The sequence below is a fragment of the Sorex fumeus genome, unplaced genomic scaffold (assembly GCF_029834395.1).
Source record: "Sorex fumeus unplaced genomic scaffold, SorFum_2.1 ptg000003l, whole genome shotgun sequence".
NCBI classification, from domain to species: Eukaryota; Metazoa; Chordata; class Mammalia; order Eulipotyphla; family Soricidae; genus Sorex; species Sorex fumeus.
The window spans coordinates 49,037,525-49,056,943 of record NW_026606060.1 but is presented as its reverse complement, the minus strand read 5'-3'; the positions used below and the strand labels follow the sequence as shown (position 1 = coordinate 49,056,943).

At 43.2% G+C, this 19,419-nt stretch overlaps 1 protein-coding gene across 1 annotated transcript in view; it reads left to right on the top strand.

Moving 5' to 3' along the window:
• The window catches only part of GNPTAB (N-acetylglucosamine-1-phosphate transferase subunits alpha and beta), a 77,901-nt gene extending 59,547 nt beyond the window's left edge, over positions 1-18,354 (top strand). Inside the window, exons 14-21 of the mRNA XM_056114187.1 lie at positions 873-1,072; positions 1,316-1,535; positions 2,476-2,589; positions 7,355-7,440; positions 7,979-8,077; positions 11,744-11,911; positions 12,465-12,555; positions 16,895-18,354. Of these exons, the coding sequence (XP_055970162.1) occupies positions 873-1,072; positions 1,316-1,535; positions 2,476-2,589; positions 7,355-7,440; positions 7,979-8,077; positions 11,744-11,911; positions 12,465-12,555; positions 16,895-16,972 (1,056 nt within the window). The 3' untranslated portion in view covers positions 16,973-18,354. The remainder of the gene's footprint in view (positions 1-872; positions 1,073-1,315; positions 1,536-2,475; positions 2,590-7,354; positions 7,441-7,978; positions 8,078-11,743; positions 11,912-12,464; positions 12,556-16,894) is intronic.
• Positions 18,355-19,419: the final 1,065 nt, after the last annotated feature.

The following is a 19,419-nucleotide window of genomic DNA, read 5'->3' as shown; positions in this document are numbered from 1 at the left end:
GTAACACTGAGTTTATTTATAAAATACGTTTTCTAAATGTTATATTGAAATCTCATGTTTGATAACCAGCCGTTGAAGAACACCATCGACTGAATAAACCTCTTTGTCAGGACTGTAAACTCAAACCAGTGTTGGTGATAGTTTCATCTATTTTCTTTTCATAATTAAAAAAAATCTTTAATAACTGTGGATTACAGAGTTCTAAAGTTATTCATGAAAAAAAAGTTGTTCAAAGTTTCAGGCAAACAATGTTCCAACACCAATCCCTTCACCAGTGCCCCCAGTCTACCTCCCTCCCCCACCAGGTACTTTTCCCCTCCACGGTTGTCCTGGTTACCCTTCCCTAATTCATCCCCCACCTCCAAATCCAGTGCCACGCTTCTAACAAAAGAACAGTTCTCCTGCTTTTCATTTCTATTGATTTTGGGCTTTGTTTCTCTCTGACGAAGTTCCTTATATGAAAGAGATCATTCTGTGTCCTTCCGTCTCCCTCTGACTAACTTCACTCAACATGATAGTCTCCAGATCCATCCAGTAGCAGCAAATTGCAAATTTCTTACTGCCCCGTAGTATTCCACTGTGTAGATGCATCATAGTTTCTTTACCCTGGCGTCTGTACTCGGGCAGTCAGGTTGTTTCTAGATCTTGGCTACTGTGCATAGTGCTGCAGTGACCATAGGACTGCAGATGTCACGAAACCTATCTCTGTCCCCTTCTTGGGATCCTTACAGTGACCCTTTGTTTCTCTTCCCTGTTATTGACAGTGGCCAGTTCGACTATGTTATTCAAATAAAATGGATCCTAGCTGTCTGCTCACAAAATCCGCTTGTGTCTGAAAAGTGATGTTCTGCTGTGTGGAACTCTCTCCCCAGGAGCGGGAGGCGTTGCAGACACAGTTGGAATACTTGGCTGATAGCCGGCGCGCTGGGAGGCAACTGAAGGACACTTTTGCAGATTCCCTCCGATACGTCAATAAGATTCTCAATAGCAAGTTTGGATTCACGTCTCGGAAGGTCCCCGCGCACATGCCCCACATGATCGACCGAATAGTCATGCAGGAGCTGCAGGACATGTAAGTCTGGCTTGTGCTCGGGTTGCCCGTGTGCGCTCAGAGTTGACATGGCTTTAAAGGGCATCTTGACTGTGTTGACTTACGGCTCTCATACTTTGTCTACAGATAGTATAACTAACTTAGTACATGGAAGGTATCGTCGAAAAACAGTGGGAAGGTCAGACATTTTAACAAGTAGCCACAGAGAGCAGGTCCTGGATATATTTGAGTATCCAGTGGTCATTCTGTGTTATTTTTGGACAGGTTCCCTGAAGAATTTGACAAGACGTCATTTCACAAAGTCCGCCATTCAGAGGATATGCAGTTTGCCTTCTCCTATTTTTATTATCTCATGAGTGCAGTTCAGCCACTGAATATATCTCAAGTTTTTGATGAAGTTGATACAGACCAGTCTGGTGTCTTATCTGACAGAGAGATTCGAACGCTGGCGACCAGAATTCACGACCTGCCTTTAAGTTTACAGGTGTGGGATTCTCCGTCCCCTCCCCCCCCCCCACATTTTGTGACATTTTTAAGTATAGCTTTTCATTTTGATGCATTTTCTTTTTCCCCTACATACTTTAACTTAATGCAACAGAGTTCTTGACGTTTAAAGGGGGATGTTCGCAAGCAGTCCATATTAAGTACCAGCATTCAGATCAAACTTGAAGCGCGCGTTTTATGGAGTCACTGCTTTTTTAGGGCTTAGTGAGAATTGCCTGAATGTTACTGAGAGGAGTCAGACCACAGCTGTGTGACAGAGTCTTGGGATAAGTTTACTGGGGCGGGTGGGAGGGGGTGTGGGCGGGGGAGGGGGGGGTTGGGTAGGGGCAGCTGGAGGTATTTTAGCCAAGTTCATGGTGCTGCATGGCCCCGTCCTGTCCCAGGGTCAGGCATCGTATGGAGAGTGTCAGGATGAAGTTGGCTTCATGGCTTCTCATCTGTGTATCTATATTGCCTCAGTCTACTCCTACCCCTTGTTTTTAGGGGAGTCTTCCTCTTAAACACTGTATGGCCATGGAGAGATAGCTCAACAGGCTGAGTCCATGCTTTGCATGGGGGTGGCCTGGGTGTGACATCCATCACCACATGCTCCCCGGGCCCTCGCAGTTACTCTCTAAACACTGAGCTGGGTATAACCCCTGAGCGCCAGTGGTTGTAGCCCCCAAACAAAACAACCCTCCCCCCCCAAAAAAAAAATCATATGGTTAGACTATTTGGAGATAGCATACATTATTATTGGAGACTTTTCTGTGGTTTGAAAACTATAATCATTACTTCTAATGTATATGTATGTATATGTATGTATAATGTATATGTATATGTATGTATATGTATGTATAATGTATATGTATGTATATGTATATATATACATACATATATGTATGTATATATATATTTATTTTGCTTTGTATTTGCTTTAGGATTTAACAGGCCTGGAACACATGTTAATAAATTGCTCAAAAACGCTTCCAAGTAATATCACTCAATTAAACAACATTCCGCCAACTCAGGAAGCATACTATGACCCCAATCTGGTAAGTTACCTGGGTGCTCTTATGTACAGTGGAACACAGATCCTTTGGCAGTATCTGGCACTATGGCACCTCAGAATCTGGAAGGAGGAATGTCTGTATGTCTTTGGCAGAAAGAGTACAATGGATAATCTAGAATGATTTGTGTTTTGTTTTAGAAGATCTATTTTCCTGCCACTGGGTATTAATATTGAGATCTTTTTTTGTAGATATATATTTTGTAAATAGACATTCTCTTCCCTAAGGGTGTCAGAAGAACCCCCCCCCCCCCCGAAGCATGCTCATTTGCCTAGAAGAAAAATTCTGCTGTTAAATATTAGCCGAGGATAGGATTATAGAGATAGTACAGCAGGTAGGTTACTTGCCTTGCAAGTATACGGCCAACCCTGGCCAACCCAGGTTCATTCCCTGGCATCCCCGTTGGTACCCCAAGCACCGCCGAGAGCAATTTCTGAGTGCTGAGCCAGGAGTATCCCCTGAGTATTGCTGGGTGTCACCCCCAAACTAAAACAAAATGAAACAAAAATTAGTCAGGGCGATACTCATCAGGTGGAATATCATCTTTCATCAAAACCGCATTGCTTTGATGCTTCTCTGTCTTAATTATATCAATGGAGACAGTAAATGAACTGCATTGAAGTACCAGAAGGCTGGAGGGATGATTAGATTCTTGATTATAGGATGCATCCCAGTTTTAGTGAAGTTAAAAAAAAAAAAGAAAGAAAGAAAAAGGGCAGGATTCAGCTGTTGTGAATAATCTTCACTGTAATATGAAATAAATGCTTAGATCAGTGGGGGAGGTGAAATGTTATAATACATATTATGATTTGAACTATGGAAAATTCACACATACAGGCACAGGAGGGGGGGTAGTAGAATGATAATAGGTTAAATCATAAGTTATATTGTTTTTTTCACTGCAGTATTTTCCATATTTTTTACATAAATGGCTTGTATTTTATTTTCATAATCAGAATAAAGCATTTTTTAAAATTACCATCTTAGAAAAGCACAAACTATATGTAATTTCTAATTCACAGGTTACTTTATTTTTTATTTTTTTGCTTTTTGGGTCACACCTGGTGATGCACAGGGATTACTCCTGGCTTGCACTCAGGAATTATTCCTGGTGGTGCTCAGGGGCATACGGGATGCTGGAAATCGAACCTGGGTCGGCTGCGGGCAAGGCAAATGCCCTACCCGCTGTGCGATCGCTCCAGCTCCTCACAGGTTACTTTAGAGACCAGACCTTCACCTTGAGAGTCAGAGCTTTCCTAATGGCATGGGTCTCTGTCTCTGCTTTTGTCTCTGTCTCATTTCCTTTCTTCCAGTCGTTTTCTTTCCCTCACCCTTTCCTCCCCTTCATACTCCTCTTCTTTGTTTGCACATATGTCCTTCCTCTTGCCTGTCTCTCCTTTACCTTTCTTTCTTTTTTTTTTTTCATGTAGGAGTACTGCTATTTATTCAGCCACTGATTAGCTGATTAAATTGGGCACGAACTCCATTCCTCTACCTTTCTTTCACCCATCACCTTTGGGTTCCGAAGTCTTTATGTTACCAAAGCCCCACACAAAGAACTTGGCAACATGCAGGGATGTGCTCTTTGCCAAGGACGGTGAGACGCTCTTAGAGGATGGCCGTTTCTTGTGCTCTTTACGGACACCGTGAAAGGTCATGGAGGAAGTTGAATTTTCTTTACTGCGTCTTCATTAGCAAAGCAAGATTTTAGTATTTGATCGATTTCTGGCATGGCATTTAGAATCAGCAAATATCCCTTGGATCCTAAGAATTAAGTAATTAAAGCGGTTTTACTGATGATTTTGTTTAGTCTTGAGATTCCTGCAGACTCAGGGGATAAGTTCTAGTTACACTAGTTCACTAATTAGCATCACTCCAGGGAACTCTTAGCCATGCCATTGTCTATACTACTGTAATTAATTGGTCACACCGAGGATAAGATTTTTTTTTCTTTTTAAAATTTTTATTAAAACACTGCGACCTACGCAGTGATTCCCAATAGAAAGTGATTCCCAATAGAGTTGTGTCAGGCGTATGATGTTCCAGCACCAGTGATACCACCAATGTCTTCCAGTTCCCTCCCACTCTTCTAGCCTGCCCTCTTGGCAAATGGATAACCAGTTTACTTCATATTACTTCTTCCAGCAAAACTTAAAGGAATGGGAAATAGAATTATCAGAAAGTAAATTAATAAAAGTCCATTCGTGGTGGCTGATTGCTATATGCTTTTAACCTTATTAATCTAGCAGTGGCGACCCTCTGCCCCTTTATTGAGTCCATACTCAGTGCCACATGGTGGGAAGTTTCTTCTGTCCTTTATTTATTTTTAATTTAATTTTTATAAAGTTGTTCATGATAATTTATTACATTCAATGTTCCAACACCAATCCCACCATCATTGCACCTTCCCACCACCATTATTTCCAATTTTCCCAACCACCATCCAAGCCTGCCCCAATAGCAGTCCCTAAGTAATTTATTTTGTATTGCTTGTTATGAATAATTCACTAAAAATGACCAAAAAAGATTTTTTAGAAGAAAGTGTGTGAAGATTGTTGTATCTCACCTTGGAGCCATTAAGCCCTTGTATAAGAGATTACTAACATGTTGTGATAGGTTGAGCCTTGTGTGCTAAGATTTTCTTAATTGAGATTGGTTGCCTTCTACTTTACATCCCAACCTACGTGGTGGGCTACTCCTGGTACATCAGTGGTGTAGAGTATCTCCTAGGCTTTAAAAAGGCTCTTTAAAGCTTCCTCAATGGGCCAAAACAGTAGTACAGCAGGGAGGGTGTTTTTCTTGCTTGTAGCCGACCTGGGTTGAGTCTTCAGCGTCCCATATGGACCCGAACCTTGCCAGGAGTAACTCCTGAGTGCAGAGCCAGGAGTAATCCCTGAGCATCATTGGGTGTGACCCAAAAAGAAAAGAAAAAAATAAAAGGAAAAAACCCCAAACCCACTCAAATAGAAAGCTTCTTGCAAAGCTGGTTTCAAGGCTATGAATTCCCTAAGCCGTTTCCTGTGCATGCAGCTCTATATAGCTCCTTCAGATCTGAATGAAAATTTAGCTGAATAAAGTATTCTTGGGGCCGTGTTCATTTTGCTGAGTTTTTCTACTTATTCCTCCTTATTTTTCTGGCTTGTGGAGTCTCATTTGATAGATCTGCTGTGCATCTTCGGCCTCTCCTTTGTATGTAATAGTCCCATTTTTGATCTTGCTGCTTTCAATATTCTGTCTTTATCTTGGCATTCTGTCATTTTGAGTGTGTGTTTTGGAGTCTTCCTAATTGGGTATACTTTCCCTGCGACCCTTCAGGCTTGTATTCCTCCACACTGGGAAATTCTTATGATTTCTTCATTGTTTCTTCATCACACCTGCCTTCCTGCTCTGCAGGGATTCCGCCAGTGATTCTAAGGTTGTTCCTCTTGAGCTCATCCCATAGTTCTCTGGTCTGCTGTTCATTTCTTTCCAGACTGTTTTCCCGTCAGCCATTTCCTAGAAGTTTCTTCCTTCTTATCTTGGAGCACCGTAATCCTTTGCCCAGCTGCTGTTAATTGTGCTAATTCAGAGCTTCTGTTGATTTTTTTTAATCACCTACCATGATCTTCATAGCTGTCATTTCTGATTGTAGTTATTTTCATTTTGACTCATATTTCATGTGCTTTGCTGACTACCTGTGTTATCATTTCTTTGAGCTCATTGAACACCCTCATCAGGGTGTCAGTAAACTCTTGTATCTCACAGTGATTCAATAATAATAATAGTAATAGTAAAAAATAAAGTCTCACCATTAAGAAAAAGACATTGACGGTTTACTGAGCAGGTTGGTGTTGTTGTGTCCTTGGTGATAATTGTTTTCACTCATTCAGCTTGGGCTTCTGTGTGTTTCCCCTACTAATTTTCTACTGTTTTTTGCTTCGTTAGGGATTGAGTCTTTGTAGTTAGACCCCCCTACAAGATGCTGTGAGATTAGGCGGGAGGTTGCTCTCTCTTCTTTGCCCATCTTCACCAGATGTCAGGAAACATAACTATGAGCAGCGTGTAGTTTATTGAGTAGATCTGTGGCTTCCAGACCTGGACCCTTAATGTGGTGCAGGTCAGGAGTGGAGGCTGCTGGCTGCTGGAACCTAGCTGGAAGGGAGGGGTTCTGCCTCCTGTTTCAAGGCAAAGATTTTTTTTTTGGTGGAGGGGACACACCCTGCAATGATCAGGATTTCTCCTGGATTTCTGCACTCAAATCACTCCTGGCGGTGCTTGGGGGACCATATGGAATGCCAGGGATCGAACCCAGGTTTGCAGTGTGCAAAGCAAGCACCTTACTGCTGTACTATCACTCCAGCCTGTCTGTTGGCCAGAGACTGGCCTCACTGGGCTGGCGGAGCAGCAACAGAATATCCAGATGTTTTCTACCTGGACTAAAGGAGTGATGAGTTGGTTACCTGATGAGTGACATAGAGACCATTTTATGAGTTTACCTTAAAATGTTCTTTCTGGAAAAAAAAAAGTAAAGATAGGTTACAAGATTGTTTGACAGTCTGTTTTGACAGCTAGCATGTTATGAATCTATGAGTAGAATAAAATTTTTGTTTATAAAAGCAGCCAGCCTTTGTTAGGTCCTTGACATAATGCAGTGAACATTCTCATCTTGATGCTGCGTTGCTGAGTCTGTGGGTATTTGACCCCGAGGTGAAAGTTTAGTGCACCGTCATCTTGGCCCTGATGTCGTTTCTTAATTCTCCCCTCCTCACAGCCGCCAGTCACCAAAAACCTGGTCACCAACTGTAAGCCTGTAACTGATAAAATCCACAAAGCATATAAGGACAAAAACAAGTACAGGTAAGTCGTATGGGTGTCAGGGTGACTGCGGGGGTGGTGAGTGATCTCAGGAGGCCTGGGTTCTCTCTGGCACGACACGGTCCACACTAAGCTGGGACTGGCCCGCAAACACTGTCAAGTCCCACTCCCACGCCCCCAACTGCACCCAGCAAATTCAGAATAATTAACAGGAGTCTGGTGTACTATCCAAATCTGGCAGCAGTTTATGAAGTATTTTCAAGTTTATGTGAGGTGTTTTTTTCTCTTGTAACTCTGAAAAAATGAAGTCAACCTGAGGCTGTCGGATCCTTGGACAGTTTTTCGTTGGGTTGGTTTTTATTTGGGTCTCCCCTGAAAGTACAACCCCTCTCTTATCCCTCAGTGCCCCAGTGCCCCCACTAAACACGGTCAGACCCCGACCTCCTGTATGTACTCTCGAGAGCCAGCCCCTTGGAGCCATCATCCCAGCCCAAACTTTTTCAAAGTTTCACAGAAGGCTTTTCTTATGGAATTTTTGTCTCTCATATCTGCATAAATGCTTTCATACTTTGGTAATTAGGTTTGAAATCATGGGAGAAGAAGAAATTGCTTTTAAAATGATTCGCACCAATGTTTCTCACGTGGTTGGCCAGTTGGATGATATAAGAAAAAACCCCAGGTACTATTTTTCATTTCCTTTTTTTGTTTGTTTTAATTAATAAACTTTAATTTGGGGGGCCACTTTTAGATTTACAGCATAATTGGGCCTGAAGTATAGAGAATTCACAAATCATTTGACTATAGTCAATATTATAGAAAGTTCTATATTTTCCTTGATATATTTTATGGATTTGGATCTTTCATCCATTTTGAATTAACTTCTGTCTTTTGGTGTGAATTGGTAGTCCAATTTTTAATTTTTGCACATGGCTAGCCAGTGTTCTCAGTACCGTTTGTGGAAGAAATTTTCTCCAATTTAGCACTTTTGACTTCTTTGTCATAAAATAAATGTCCATGTATCTGAGGCTTTATTTTGGAGCTCTGACGTCTGTTTCATTGGTGTGACTGTGCTTTTCTTCCCATAATACCACACTGTTTTGATTACTATAGCTTTATAGGGCAGCTTAAAGTGATGCAGTGCCTCCTGTCTTCTTCTTCTTTTTTTTTTTTCCTGAGAATTGCTTTGGTTACTTAGGGATTTTGTGGTTTCAGCAAACTGTGATGGTGTTTCCCTGGGTGATTGAAGTGTTGTTGGAATTTTGATGAGGATTGCATTGACTGTTCATAACACTTTAGCTATGATGATGGTCGTTCTAGCGATGTTGATATTTCCAACCCATAAACATGGATTACTTTTCCATTTTTTTCTGTCTTCTGTTTCTTTCTTTCTTTCCTCCCTCCCTCCCTCCCTCCCTCCCTCCCTCCCTCCCTCCCTCCCTCCCTCCCTCCTCTCTTTCTCCCTTCGTCCTTTCCTCCCTCCCTTCCTCCCTTTTCCTCCCTTTCTCTTTCCCTCTCTCCCTCCCTTCCTTCCTCACCTACCTTACTTTAGAAGCTGCTTCTAGACTTCTGGTTTCTGCTTGTTCCACAGTAGGATTCTTCTGACTGTAATGACTGCATTCTCAGTGGGACCTTTGGGGGCGGATTGTGTATTATAAACAGTTTTGGTGTAAACTAATCGGGATGACCTCAAGGGTGCTTTAAGATTTCCCCACCCCAAGAAGGCCAGTGTCATCCTGCCTTTTTAACCAGTTTTTTCCTTAATGACTTTGATTTATATTGTGTTTCGTTTTGTTTTGAGGGGCCACATCCCCTGGTCTTAGGGCTTACTCCAGGCTCTGTGCATAGGACTCACTCCTGGCAGGTCTTGGGGTGCCTGGACAGAACCTGGGTCAGCTGCATGCGAGACAAGCACCCTCCTTGCTGTACTAAATCCCCAGCCCTTTCTTAATGACTTTGGGATGGTACCAGCAGTGCTCAGGACTCTGCTCAGGAGACTATGTGGTACCGGTTGTTGAACTTGTACTCTCACCCATTGGACAATTGCTCTAGCCCTTACTTATTTGGCGGGGGGATGGGAGGGGGGAGGTATTAGACCACACCCAATGGTTCTTTTTTTTTTTTCTTTTCGGGTCACACCCGGCGATGCATAGGGGTTATTTCCTGGCTCATACACTCAGGGATTACTGCTGGCAGTGCTTGGGGGAGCATATGGGATGCTGGGAATTGAACCCAGGTTGTGCTGTCACTCCAGCCCCATACACCCACTGGTTCTTGGGACTTACTCCTAGCTCTGTGCTCAGGGATCACTCCTGGCATTGCTTTGGGGGAACATATGGGGTCAGCTACACACAAGACAAACACCCTACCACTATACTATAGCTACCTCACCCCCATCCTCACCCCCATCTATTCTTAATGGTTTCTTTGTTTAGTGATTTTTTTCCTTCCTTGAAAAGATCTTAAATCAAGTACAGAAGCTCCACTATGATCTGCTTTTTGCCAGAGCTCTAGCATCTTACAGCTTGATGGAAGATACAGAAAGAAATCAGCTCGCCATAGAATTATAGCCTTGCCTTTTTTTTTTTTGTAAGGCATATCCATCTCTTATCTACATGACTCTTTTTGGTAATATAATTATCAGTGCAGAAAATTTTTAGTGCTCACTTTTTTCACTGACCGCTAATAAAATGCTCCAGTAAGTTAACTACATTTGTTAAACACATGCTTGAGAACAAGCTAGACAGAAATCCTTCAATCATTATTTCCCGAAGGGGGTGATATTTTCTCCGCAGGAGGCTCTGGAATGATCCAGGGAGGTGTAGTGGCCTTAGGTGCAATTGGGGGCTCTTTTTGTTTGTTGGCTTAAAGAAGGTAGATTTCCAGAGGGATGCTGGATAATTTTTTTCTGTAAGGGTGTGATAGAGCAAGTAAGTTTGGAAACTGTATACTGATGGTGATGTGTGGACAAAGGAGGGGATGAAGGCCAGGCTGTTTGATCGCAATTGCCGTTTATTCCAATCTCACTTCCATTCTCCTCTGATTCTCCTCCTGGGTTCTCCTGATTCTCCCCCAAGATCTTCCTCTTCCCTGATCCCTCTCATCCTCCTCTTGGGTCCTACTCTTACAAACTTCTCCTTTCTCTTTCTGCCTCCCCCAGCCCACTCCTACAGCCTTAGTTAAATCCCCAAAGCATGAGGGGTTGGGGTAATAATTACACATAGGTGTGTTTGTGGTCATACAATCAACAGATGTAAAGTCCTTCCCTCAGGGGAAGCTTCTTGTAGGACAAATTCTCATTGATTAAGATGACCCACCCATGAGTGAAATTCCATCTATGGTTGTGTTTCTCCTTTCCTTAGTCCAACAAACATATAAACATTCATAATATTGGTCATTTTGTATGGACACAGTAAGAGATACATTAAGCTTATAGGATGGCTCTTCTAGGGGCATCTCATTTCAGCTCTCAGACTACAGTGCTCAGTCCAGATTAGTCCTAACCCTAGCAGTGTCCTAGTCTAGTCATTACTTTCTGGATCATGACAGAATTTGTCCATGATTGTGCTCTTAACTTATAGTTAAGTATTGTGGCGCTTTGGCGTGGCTCGTTTCAATGCCAGGGTAGCTCACAGCTTGCCCTGAGTCCATCCAGTCCCTTGTTGGGACCCTGCTTTTGGGATGCTAGGAACTAAGGGCAACTGAGGCTTAAGTCAAGAAAGCAGATGCCCAGGAGTGAATGTTATTTGGAGTCAATTAACTCCCAAGTTACAAAAGCATAATATTAACTTTCTTCCTGTTTCTATACAAAAGGACATTATTCTAAAGTAACTATGCAGAAGACATAAGGAGAGGAGAAAGGCAGTATTTAACTTACAATACAAGTTCAGTGTCCTTAAAAGGATCTGACCTTACAAGTTAACAGAGTCTGATTTGGGGGAAAAGGTGATAGACCGGTTGGGGAAGCAGAGCACAAAGAGGTTACAGATAAGCAAAGGAATGGGAGTGTGGGTGTAAACCCGATAAACCTAAGCTCCCTATGGCAAGGGAGAAAGGACAAACCAGTGTTATGCTACAGGAAACCTCTTCCTTAAATTAATTTATTCCCTTCTCCAGAAGGTAATATATCTTTCATTATTATCTTCATTTATTCTTTTTATTTTATAGTTAAGGAATATCTAAAGCAAACTTTTTTTTCACATTATTCCATCCCAAATAATCTTTTCAGTAAATATAACCACTTTGGAGCTGTGCCCATTTTGTTATATTTGGAATCCACGTATCTTGTTTCGTTCCGTCAGACTCATCATGGTTGGTAGCCAGTAATCCTGTTATCTCTTGCTTCTAGGAAGTTTGTGTGTCTGAATGATAACATTGACCACAATCATAAAGATGCCCAGACAGTGAAAGCGGTACTCAGGGACTTCTATGAATCCATGTTCCCTATACCATCCCAGTTTGAGCTACCCCGAGAATATCGAAACCGTTTCCTTCATATGCATGAGCTACAGGAATGGTGAGTTCTCTGGTTTCCTGCCAATGGGGGTGGGGTACATATTTAGAATGATGCCCTTTCTTGAATCTGTTCTTTGTTCTAATTCCTTTGTGAAGATATACTTAGGGTATTATTGTGCTTAATGCTTAAAATGCAATTTTTATTGAACTCACTGACCAAACACATCTGCTGGGACTTTTTTTTTTTTATTCATCATCATCTTTGTCTTCAGAGGCTTTTTTTGTGTTTTGGGGTGGTGGTGATGGGGGATTGGTTTTGGGGCCTCACTGGATGACGCTCAGGGCTTACTCCTGGCTCTCCGCTCAGGGTTCACTCCTGACAGGGCTCAGGCGACCATTTGTGTTGCCAGGGATTGAGCTCGGGTCAGCCACATGCAAGGCCAGAATCCTCCCCACTGTCTGACTGCTCCCTTGCCTTCGGAGTTGTGCTCCCCCATTCCTTGAGTACCTGCAACAGTTGACACTAGAGCTGGCAGTGTATTTGCTCCTTAAGTTAGTGATTATAAATGATGACTTGTACTCAGAGCTCCATATTTGCTTTCTTCTTCAAATAGGAGGGCATATCGGGACAAACTGAAGTTTTGGACTCATTGTGTATTAGCGACGCTGATTATGTTTACGATATTCTCGTTTTTTGCTGAACAGGTAAGTTTTTATATTTTCAAGAGACATCAGACAGTATTTGACATACGAGAATTTGATTCTTCTAAAAGCATACATACATTGGCTGAGAGCTCACGTGTAAGTAGGTCATATATATTTGTGATTATCATGTGGTTACAAGTAGCCTTTTAATTTCTCTTCTAAATCTGCTTCCAAAAAGACATCTTTACTTTTTTAATCTTGGAACTCAAGAGGAAAAACTTTTATACTTGGGGGACTGGGGGAGAAGGGGAAGCACAGCCAGTGGCACTCAGGGACCACGCTTTGCCAAGTGTGCTCAGGAGATCAAATGCTGTGCCAGGATTCAAACCAGCATTGCAGCCATTTACTCCGCAAGTGTCTTGACTTTTGTATTGTGTCTCTGGCCCAGATTTGTAGATTTTACGCTAAAACCTGAAAAGCTCATAAATTGTTTTATTTTATTTATGGGTCTGGAGTGATAGCACAGCGGTAAGGTGTTTGCCTTGTGCGCGACCAGCCCTGCCGAACCGGGTTTGATTCTTCCACCCCTCTCGGAGAGCTTGGCAAGCTACCGAGAGTATCTCGCCCGCACGGCAAAGCTTGGCAAGCTACCTGTTTGGCATATTCGATATGCCAAACACAGTAACAACAATCCTCACAATGGAGATGTTACTGGGCCCACTCGAGCAAATTGATGAACAATGGGAAGATAGTGCTACAGTGCTACGGTGTTTTATTTTGGGGCCACAGACAATGAGTGCTCAGTAAGCTCTCTGCACAGTGCTTACTCCTGGCCGTGTTCTGGGCACCGTGTGGTATTGGGAGATCAAACGCAAAACATGAGCAGTAGCCCATTAAGTGATCTCCCCAGCCTGTCAGTATTTTTTTTCTTTTTGGGTCACACCTGGCAATGCACAGGGGTTACTCCTGGCTCTGCACTCAGGAGTCACTCCTGGCGGTGCTCAGGGGACCATATGGGATGCTGGGAATCGAACCCGGTCGGCTGCATGCAAGGCAAACACTGTGCTATCTCTCCAGCCCCAGCAGCCCATAAGTATTTTTAACCCCCCCAAATACATCAGAGGACACAGCTGATACTAATTTTTCATGGGTCTCCGGCTTTCTGTGAAGCTCCAGCACGTGTCTACGATGTTTTTTCAGTCCTCCCACTGTTCTGTGGCCAGGGCTGCTCACACAGGTAGTCTGCCACTGATATCTCTGAACTGCTCAGGGCGTGTCTTTGGTGGGCACACCTCCCTCCGTCAGCTGAGGGCATTGCAGTGAAGCAGAGGAGTAAGTACTGTGAAGTAAAAAGAAAGAGGCAAGAAACTTCATTGTTAGCTACCTTGACTACAAAAGTCTTAGAAGCGAAGGGCTGAAGAAGGTAAAGGAATAGTGCCAGGCTGATGAACCTCACTCACCTCAGCCCTTAGCAGGTGACTGGAGTGGAGCTCCTCGCGGTCTCCTCAGGAAAGGGAGTTGTGCCAAGGAGGAGATAGCCCAAGGATTTGGAGTTTCAGGGGAGATAGCGTCTGAGCTTCCTGCTGTCCTGGAAAGGATTCAGGAAATGAGGGTTGGGCAGGCAGATAGGATTAACCTCCATCTACTTCCCCAGAGAATAAAGCTTATTCTGGGTATTGGTTGCTATCACCGTTTCCTCTAATAGCCTTTTTAACGACTGGACTTCCAGAGCCGAGATCTGAGGAGGAGCCTGAGAGTTGCCGGTGTAAACAAGGACCCTCCCTAAAAGAGGCGTCTGGTGGCAGTGGGCAGACAGGAGTGGGAGGGTCAGCCTTGCAGGGGGCTCAGTTCCATCCACAGAGAAGAGGGAATAGGGAGAGAGAGGGAGAAGGCAGGCAAGGGCACTTTGCCTGTTCTCTATGGCATCTCAATCTTTTTTTTTTTTTTTAAACTCTTTCATTGTAGGTCCTATGATATAGGATACTGTTCATGGCAGGGTTTCATGCATAAAAATTCCAGCACCACACGCTCCACCAGACTGTCTGCTTCCCTCCACCACTGCCCCAGTGTTCTCCCACCCCCTGCCCCCCAGTACTCAGTACTGAGAATATCACATTATTCTCCCCTGTGCTGAGGTTCCTACTGAAGACCAGCTCAATTTCTGTTGCTTTTGGGCATTTGTTTATATTTTCATAAGTCCCAAATTTGGGCACTCTTTTTCTTTATATCCTGTGGATAAGGGGGCTCATTCTGTATCTATCCCTTTCCTTTTCACTGACTTCACTCGCCATAAAACTCTCCAGAGCTATCCATTAGCTAAGCAGCAAATTGCGTGAGTTTGTCTTTTCTTACAGCCGAATAGTATTCCACTGTGTATATGGACCGTCGTTTCTTTTTTGGTTTGTACTTTGGTTTGGGGCCACACCCAGTGATATTCAAGGGTTCCTGAGGCTCTATGCTCAGGTTTTACTTCTGGCACTGCTCTGGGGTCCATGTGGGATGCCAGGGATCCAGCCGGGTGAGCCACATGCAAGGCAACTGCCATACCCCCTGTATTATCAGTCTGGCCCCTGAACCATAGTTTTTGTTTTGTTTTTTATTCAGTCATCTGTTCTTTGGACACTCGGGCTGATTCCAGGTCTTGGCTATTGTGAATAGTGCTGCAGTGAACATAGAATGCAGGTATCTTTTCTGAATAGAGATCTGGGGCCTTTGGCGTGGATACCAGGTAGAATTGCTGAGTCAAATGGAAGCTGGGGCCTTTGGCGTGGATACCAGGTAGAATTGCTGAGTCAAATGGAAGCTCTAGTTTCTAGCTTTTTCAGAAGAGTCCATTACATTTTCCAAAATAGTTGAACCCATCGACATTCCCACCTGCAGTGAATGAGGGTCCCTTTTCCCCCCACATCCTGCCAGCACTGGTTATTTTTAAAAACCTTAGTTGATGTGTGCCGGTCTCACTGGTGTGTGGTGTTAGCTCATGGTTGTTTTGATTTGCATCTTCCCGATGGTAGTGTGGCATCTTGCTCTTGACCTGCTTACATCCCTTAACCTGTCACAGTCAAACTAGCCCTGAGTTCTTCGGCCTCAGCTGCAGAGCCAGCATTATCCAGCACAGTCACTGTGGCTTCCCTGGAGGAGGAGCAGCTGTGCCGTCCAGATTGAACACATAAAGGACACATTTCTTTGTCCTCACTGAAGCTTTATCATACGGGGATAAGTTTTTTCCTTTCAGATGCATCATGCATCTTGTCCCTATCAGGAAAAAGTTTTTTGTTTGTTTGTGTATGGGCCACACCTGGCACTGTTCAGGACTTAACTCCTGGCTCTGCATTCAGGAATCACTGTTGGCTAAGTTGGGGGACCGTGTATGGAATTGAAGCTGGGCTGGTCGCATGCTACGCGCTATACTATCTCTCCAGCCCTCTGAGAAAAGTTTTTAATCCAAATTCTAAGCCATTAATTACAAAGAAAGACTTTTGGTGGCAGTGGTATTGTTTTATTGTTGGTTTGTATACTTGTATTTTCAGACTATCATTGCTATGGTGAAGTACAGAAAAAAAAACAAGTACATGACTTTTAATGGTAGTTTATTGGGCCACAGAGGTGGCTCGAAGGACTGAGTGCAGACTTTTCACAGAGACCTGGGTTCGATCTCTGACACTACACAGTCCCCTGAGCACTGCCAGGAATGACTCCCAAGCAGTATATCAGGAGAAGCTCCTGAGTACCACCAGTGTGACCCCAAAAAAGAATGAAGTTTGGGCCAGAATAATTCTGGAGTGCCTTCCCAGCTAGGCTCAGGATTATCGGAGCCACTTATCACAGTACTCAGCCTTGGGATGTGGGCCTGACAGTTAGCTACTCAAGCCTGGCTATGCAGGTCCATCAGACCACACCCGATAGTGCTAAGGGGGCCTCCAGTATTCTGGACATGCATTCTAATCCCTTGAATTATGGGCCAGGCCAAAATAAGCTTGATACTCATGGGTTTAAATATCTTATGGGGACATCGCCAGGCTTACTGAACCTTAGAAAAGGTGCAAGTAAAATTAGTTACTGGGGGCTGGAGCGATAGCACAGCGGGTAGGGCGTTTGCCTTGCACGCAGCCAACCCGGGTTCAATTCCCAGCATCCCATATGGTCCCTGAGCACCGCCAGGGGTAATTCCTGAGCTCAGAGCCAGGAGTGACCCCTGTGCATTGCCGGGTGTGACCCAAAAAGCAAAAAAAAAAATAGTTACTGGTTTTGTTTTGGGGGAGGAGTGAAGGAGACCCATCTGCTTTCTATCTTTTATGTATAAAACTGGGAATTACTAAGGTAGTAATGCTCAGGGAATTTCTTGTTACATAAACTCTTTTGTCAATAAATTGAAGGTGCGTTTTCTTTTGTCATTTAGCTAATTGCACTTAAGCGGAAGATATTTCCCAGAAGGCGGATACAGAAGGAAGCTAGTCCCGATCGAATCAGGGTATAGAAGTCCTTCATTGGAAAATCATCTACCTCAGCATTCACTGAGCATTTTAAAACTCAGCATCGTACAGATGACTTCATGATGTGAAGCTTAGTCGTCTTGGCCTGAAGAAGGAAAAGCGTCCAGTACATAACTTATTTTGAGGCATGAGCATAACCCACTGACCTGGAACTGTTTTAACCAACACACTAAAAACTCATGTGCTGAGCAGCTCCGAACTGCTTTTTCTTTTAAAGCATTTGCTCATGGACTCATTGTTCTTTTTATGGGGGGGAGGATGGGGAGTGAAGACTTACTGATGAGAGACGGCTGCTAAGTTCCCATCACTATCACTGCAACTAACTTGTAACAGGAGATGCCGCACCTAGGCCAGCTTGGAGGTGCTTACCAAGAGACCCCGGTCTTTGCATTCCAAAGCCCTTTGGTCTTTACATTTTGGGGTGTTTTTCTATTTTGTTTTCGTTTTCTTTTTCTTCCATTTCTAATTTTTGAAATAAGTAGTTACTAAGTTAACTAGTCATTCTTGCTTTTGAAAATAATGAATCGGGATGTCTAAACATGTTTTTATAGGTGTCATGTAAAAAAAATGCAGCAATAGCACCTCTTAATTGGCAACTTCTAAATTAGGGGTTTTCTTAATGCTTCAGGCTGCAGGTGGTCTGAACTTACCAGTCCTGACACACTCAATGGGTGATCTCTGAAATCCGCTGTGCTTGTTCACTTCTACCCCTGAGAATACTGCAGTTCTTGTGGAGGCCTCATTATAAAGGGCTAGAGGTCAGTAGCAGAGCTACTCTCCAGATGTAATTATGTTTTTAGAAATGTACATATTTTAATAGAAGTGCCTCCTTTTAGAAGTGTGAAGTACTTAGGGAACTGGCACGCCCTAAGTTGATGCCCATCGATTTCCTACACTCCAGGGGTCAGAACGCTTTTTAAGCCAAAAGCCACATGGTCAATAATTCTAGGCCCCATAATCTCTGGCATATTCTTCTTTCTTGTTTGTTTTTGTTCCACAGTCGTTTTCCTCTGTCAACACCATGGGTATCTTGTGGTTTTACAAAAACAGGCCACCAACTGGATTTAATCCACAGGCTCCTTGTTTCCAGACCACCGAGATGGTGAATTAATATTTTTATGTATGGGTAAGCCCTGATGTTCAGCCATATTTTATTTATGTCTATGTACAGTGGATATCTGGCTACCAAATGCCACAAGTCCTTTTTAAACACTGACAGGTATTTTAGATCATGCTCTCAACAGTATTCTTTCCAAATAGCGTATGTATTTTGTAAAAAAAGATCTTGTAAATACTGTGTCTGTGCTGTAAGAGTTAAATATTTCAAAAACTGAAGTCTTATAAAAACTTAGATTTTTGTCTAAGACTTTGATTTTAAAAATCGGTCACTGTTAACCTGGATTCAGCGATCATTTGAATGCTTAGCATGCCAGCGAATGTGCTGAACTGAAATTGAAAGTGGGAAGTAGCCTAGTGAGGTTTAGTATTACATAGGAGGATGCCATTTTATAAAGGGAAAGAGAAGTTCTCAGTGGAATTTGCCACATGGTAAAAATATAGGGGTTATCTGGATATCATTTTAAAAGTGAAACATTCTAGAAAAGTTATTGAGAAACATTTGGGTGTGATAGAAATTTCTGTTGTCATATAAATCTGCTCCTTAATTGGGAGCTTAATAGATGATGCAGTAAATAATACAGGATATTCACAGAACCATTAGGAGAATCTAAGAAACTTGATGGGTAGCCCCAGAATTTTTAAAGCCTCAGAACCATTTTATTCACCTGAAGGCCAGCTTGCAAATAGAAGAGGGGGAGCTTCTCACCCTGCCAGAGCTCCAGGTAGTTACCTCCAAGTTCCCAGGAGTCCTAGGCAGCGTTCTGAAGTGGCTTCCAAAACAAAGCCGTGCATTTGCTTCAAGATTCCCAGGACCAGAGGCGCTGTGAGTCTTGCCCAGTGTCATAGCCAGTTGAGACACCCAAGTTTCCTGTCCCTTTTTTGCATGCCTGCCTATAACACACATTCTTGTGTCATATTTTCGGAGTGAGTCCTGGATCCCAGACTTTGTTTGCTAGGACTCAGCTCTCTCTTCACAGTGGGAGGGCACACTGCTGTCTGCCTCATAGGCTGATGATGGTGATGACAGTGGGAGACAATTGCTTGCACCTAGCAAGTGACTGAGATGATCGTTACCCAGGCCAGCACAGAAGCTGCAAGAGCTGCCTCTAGTGAAGTGATTACATTGCCCTTAGCTTTAAAAAGTAAGACCTTTCCCAAATAAAAAAAAAAACAAACTTTTTTTTTTGACCTGCTTCATTTCTTCAAAAGCGTTTACAAATTATTTCGCTGGAGAGTAGCACAATGGGAACAACACTTGCCTCTCACCAAGTCGATCTGGGTTTGGTCTCTTGAATATAGCCAGGAGTAATCC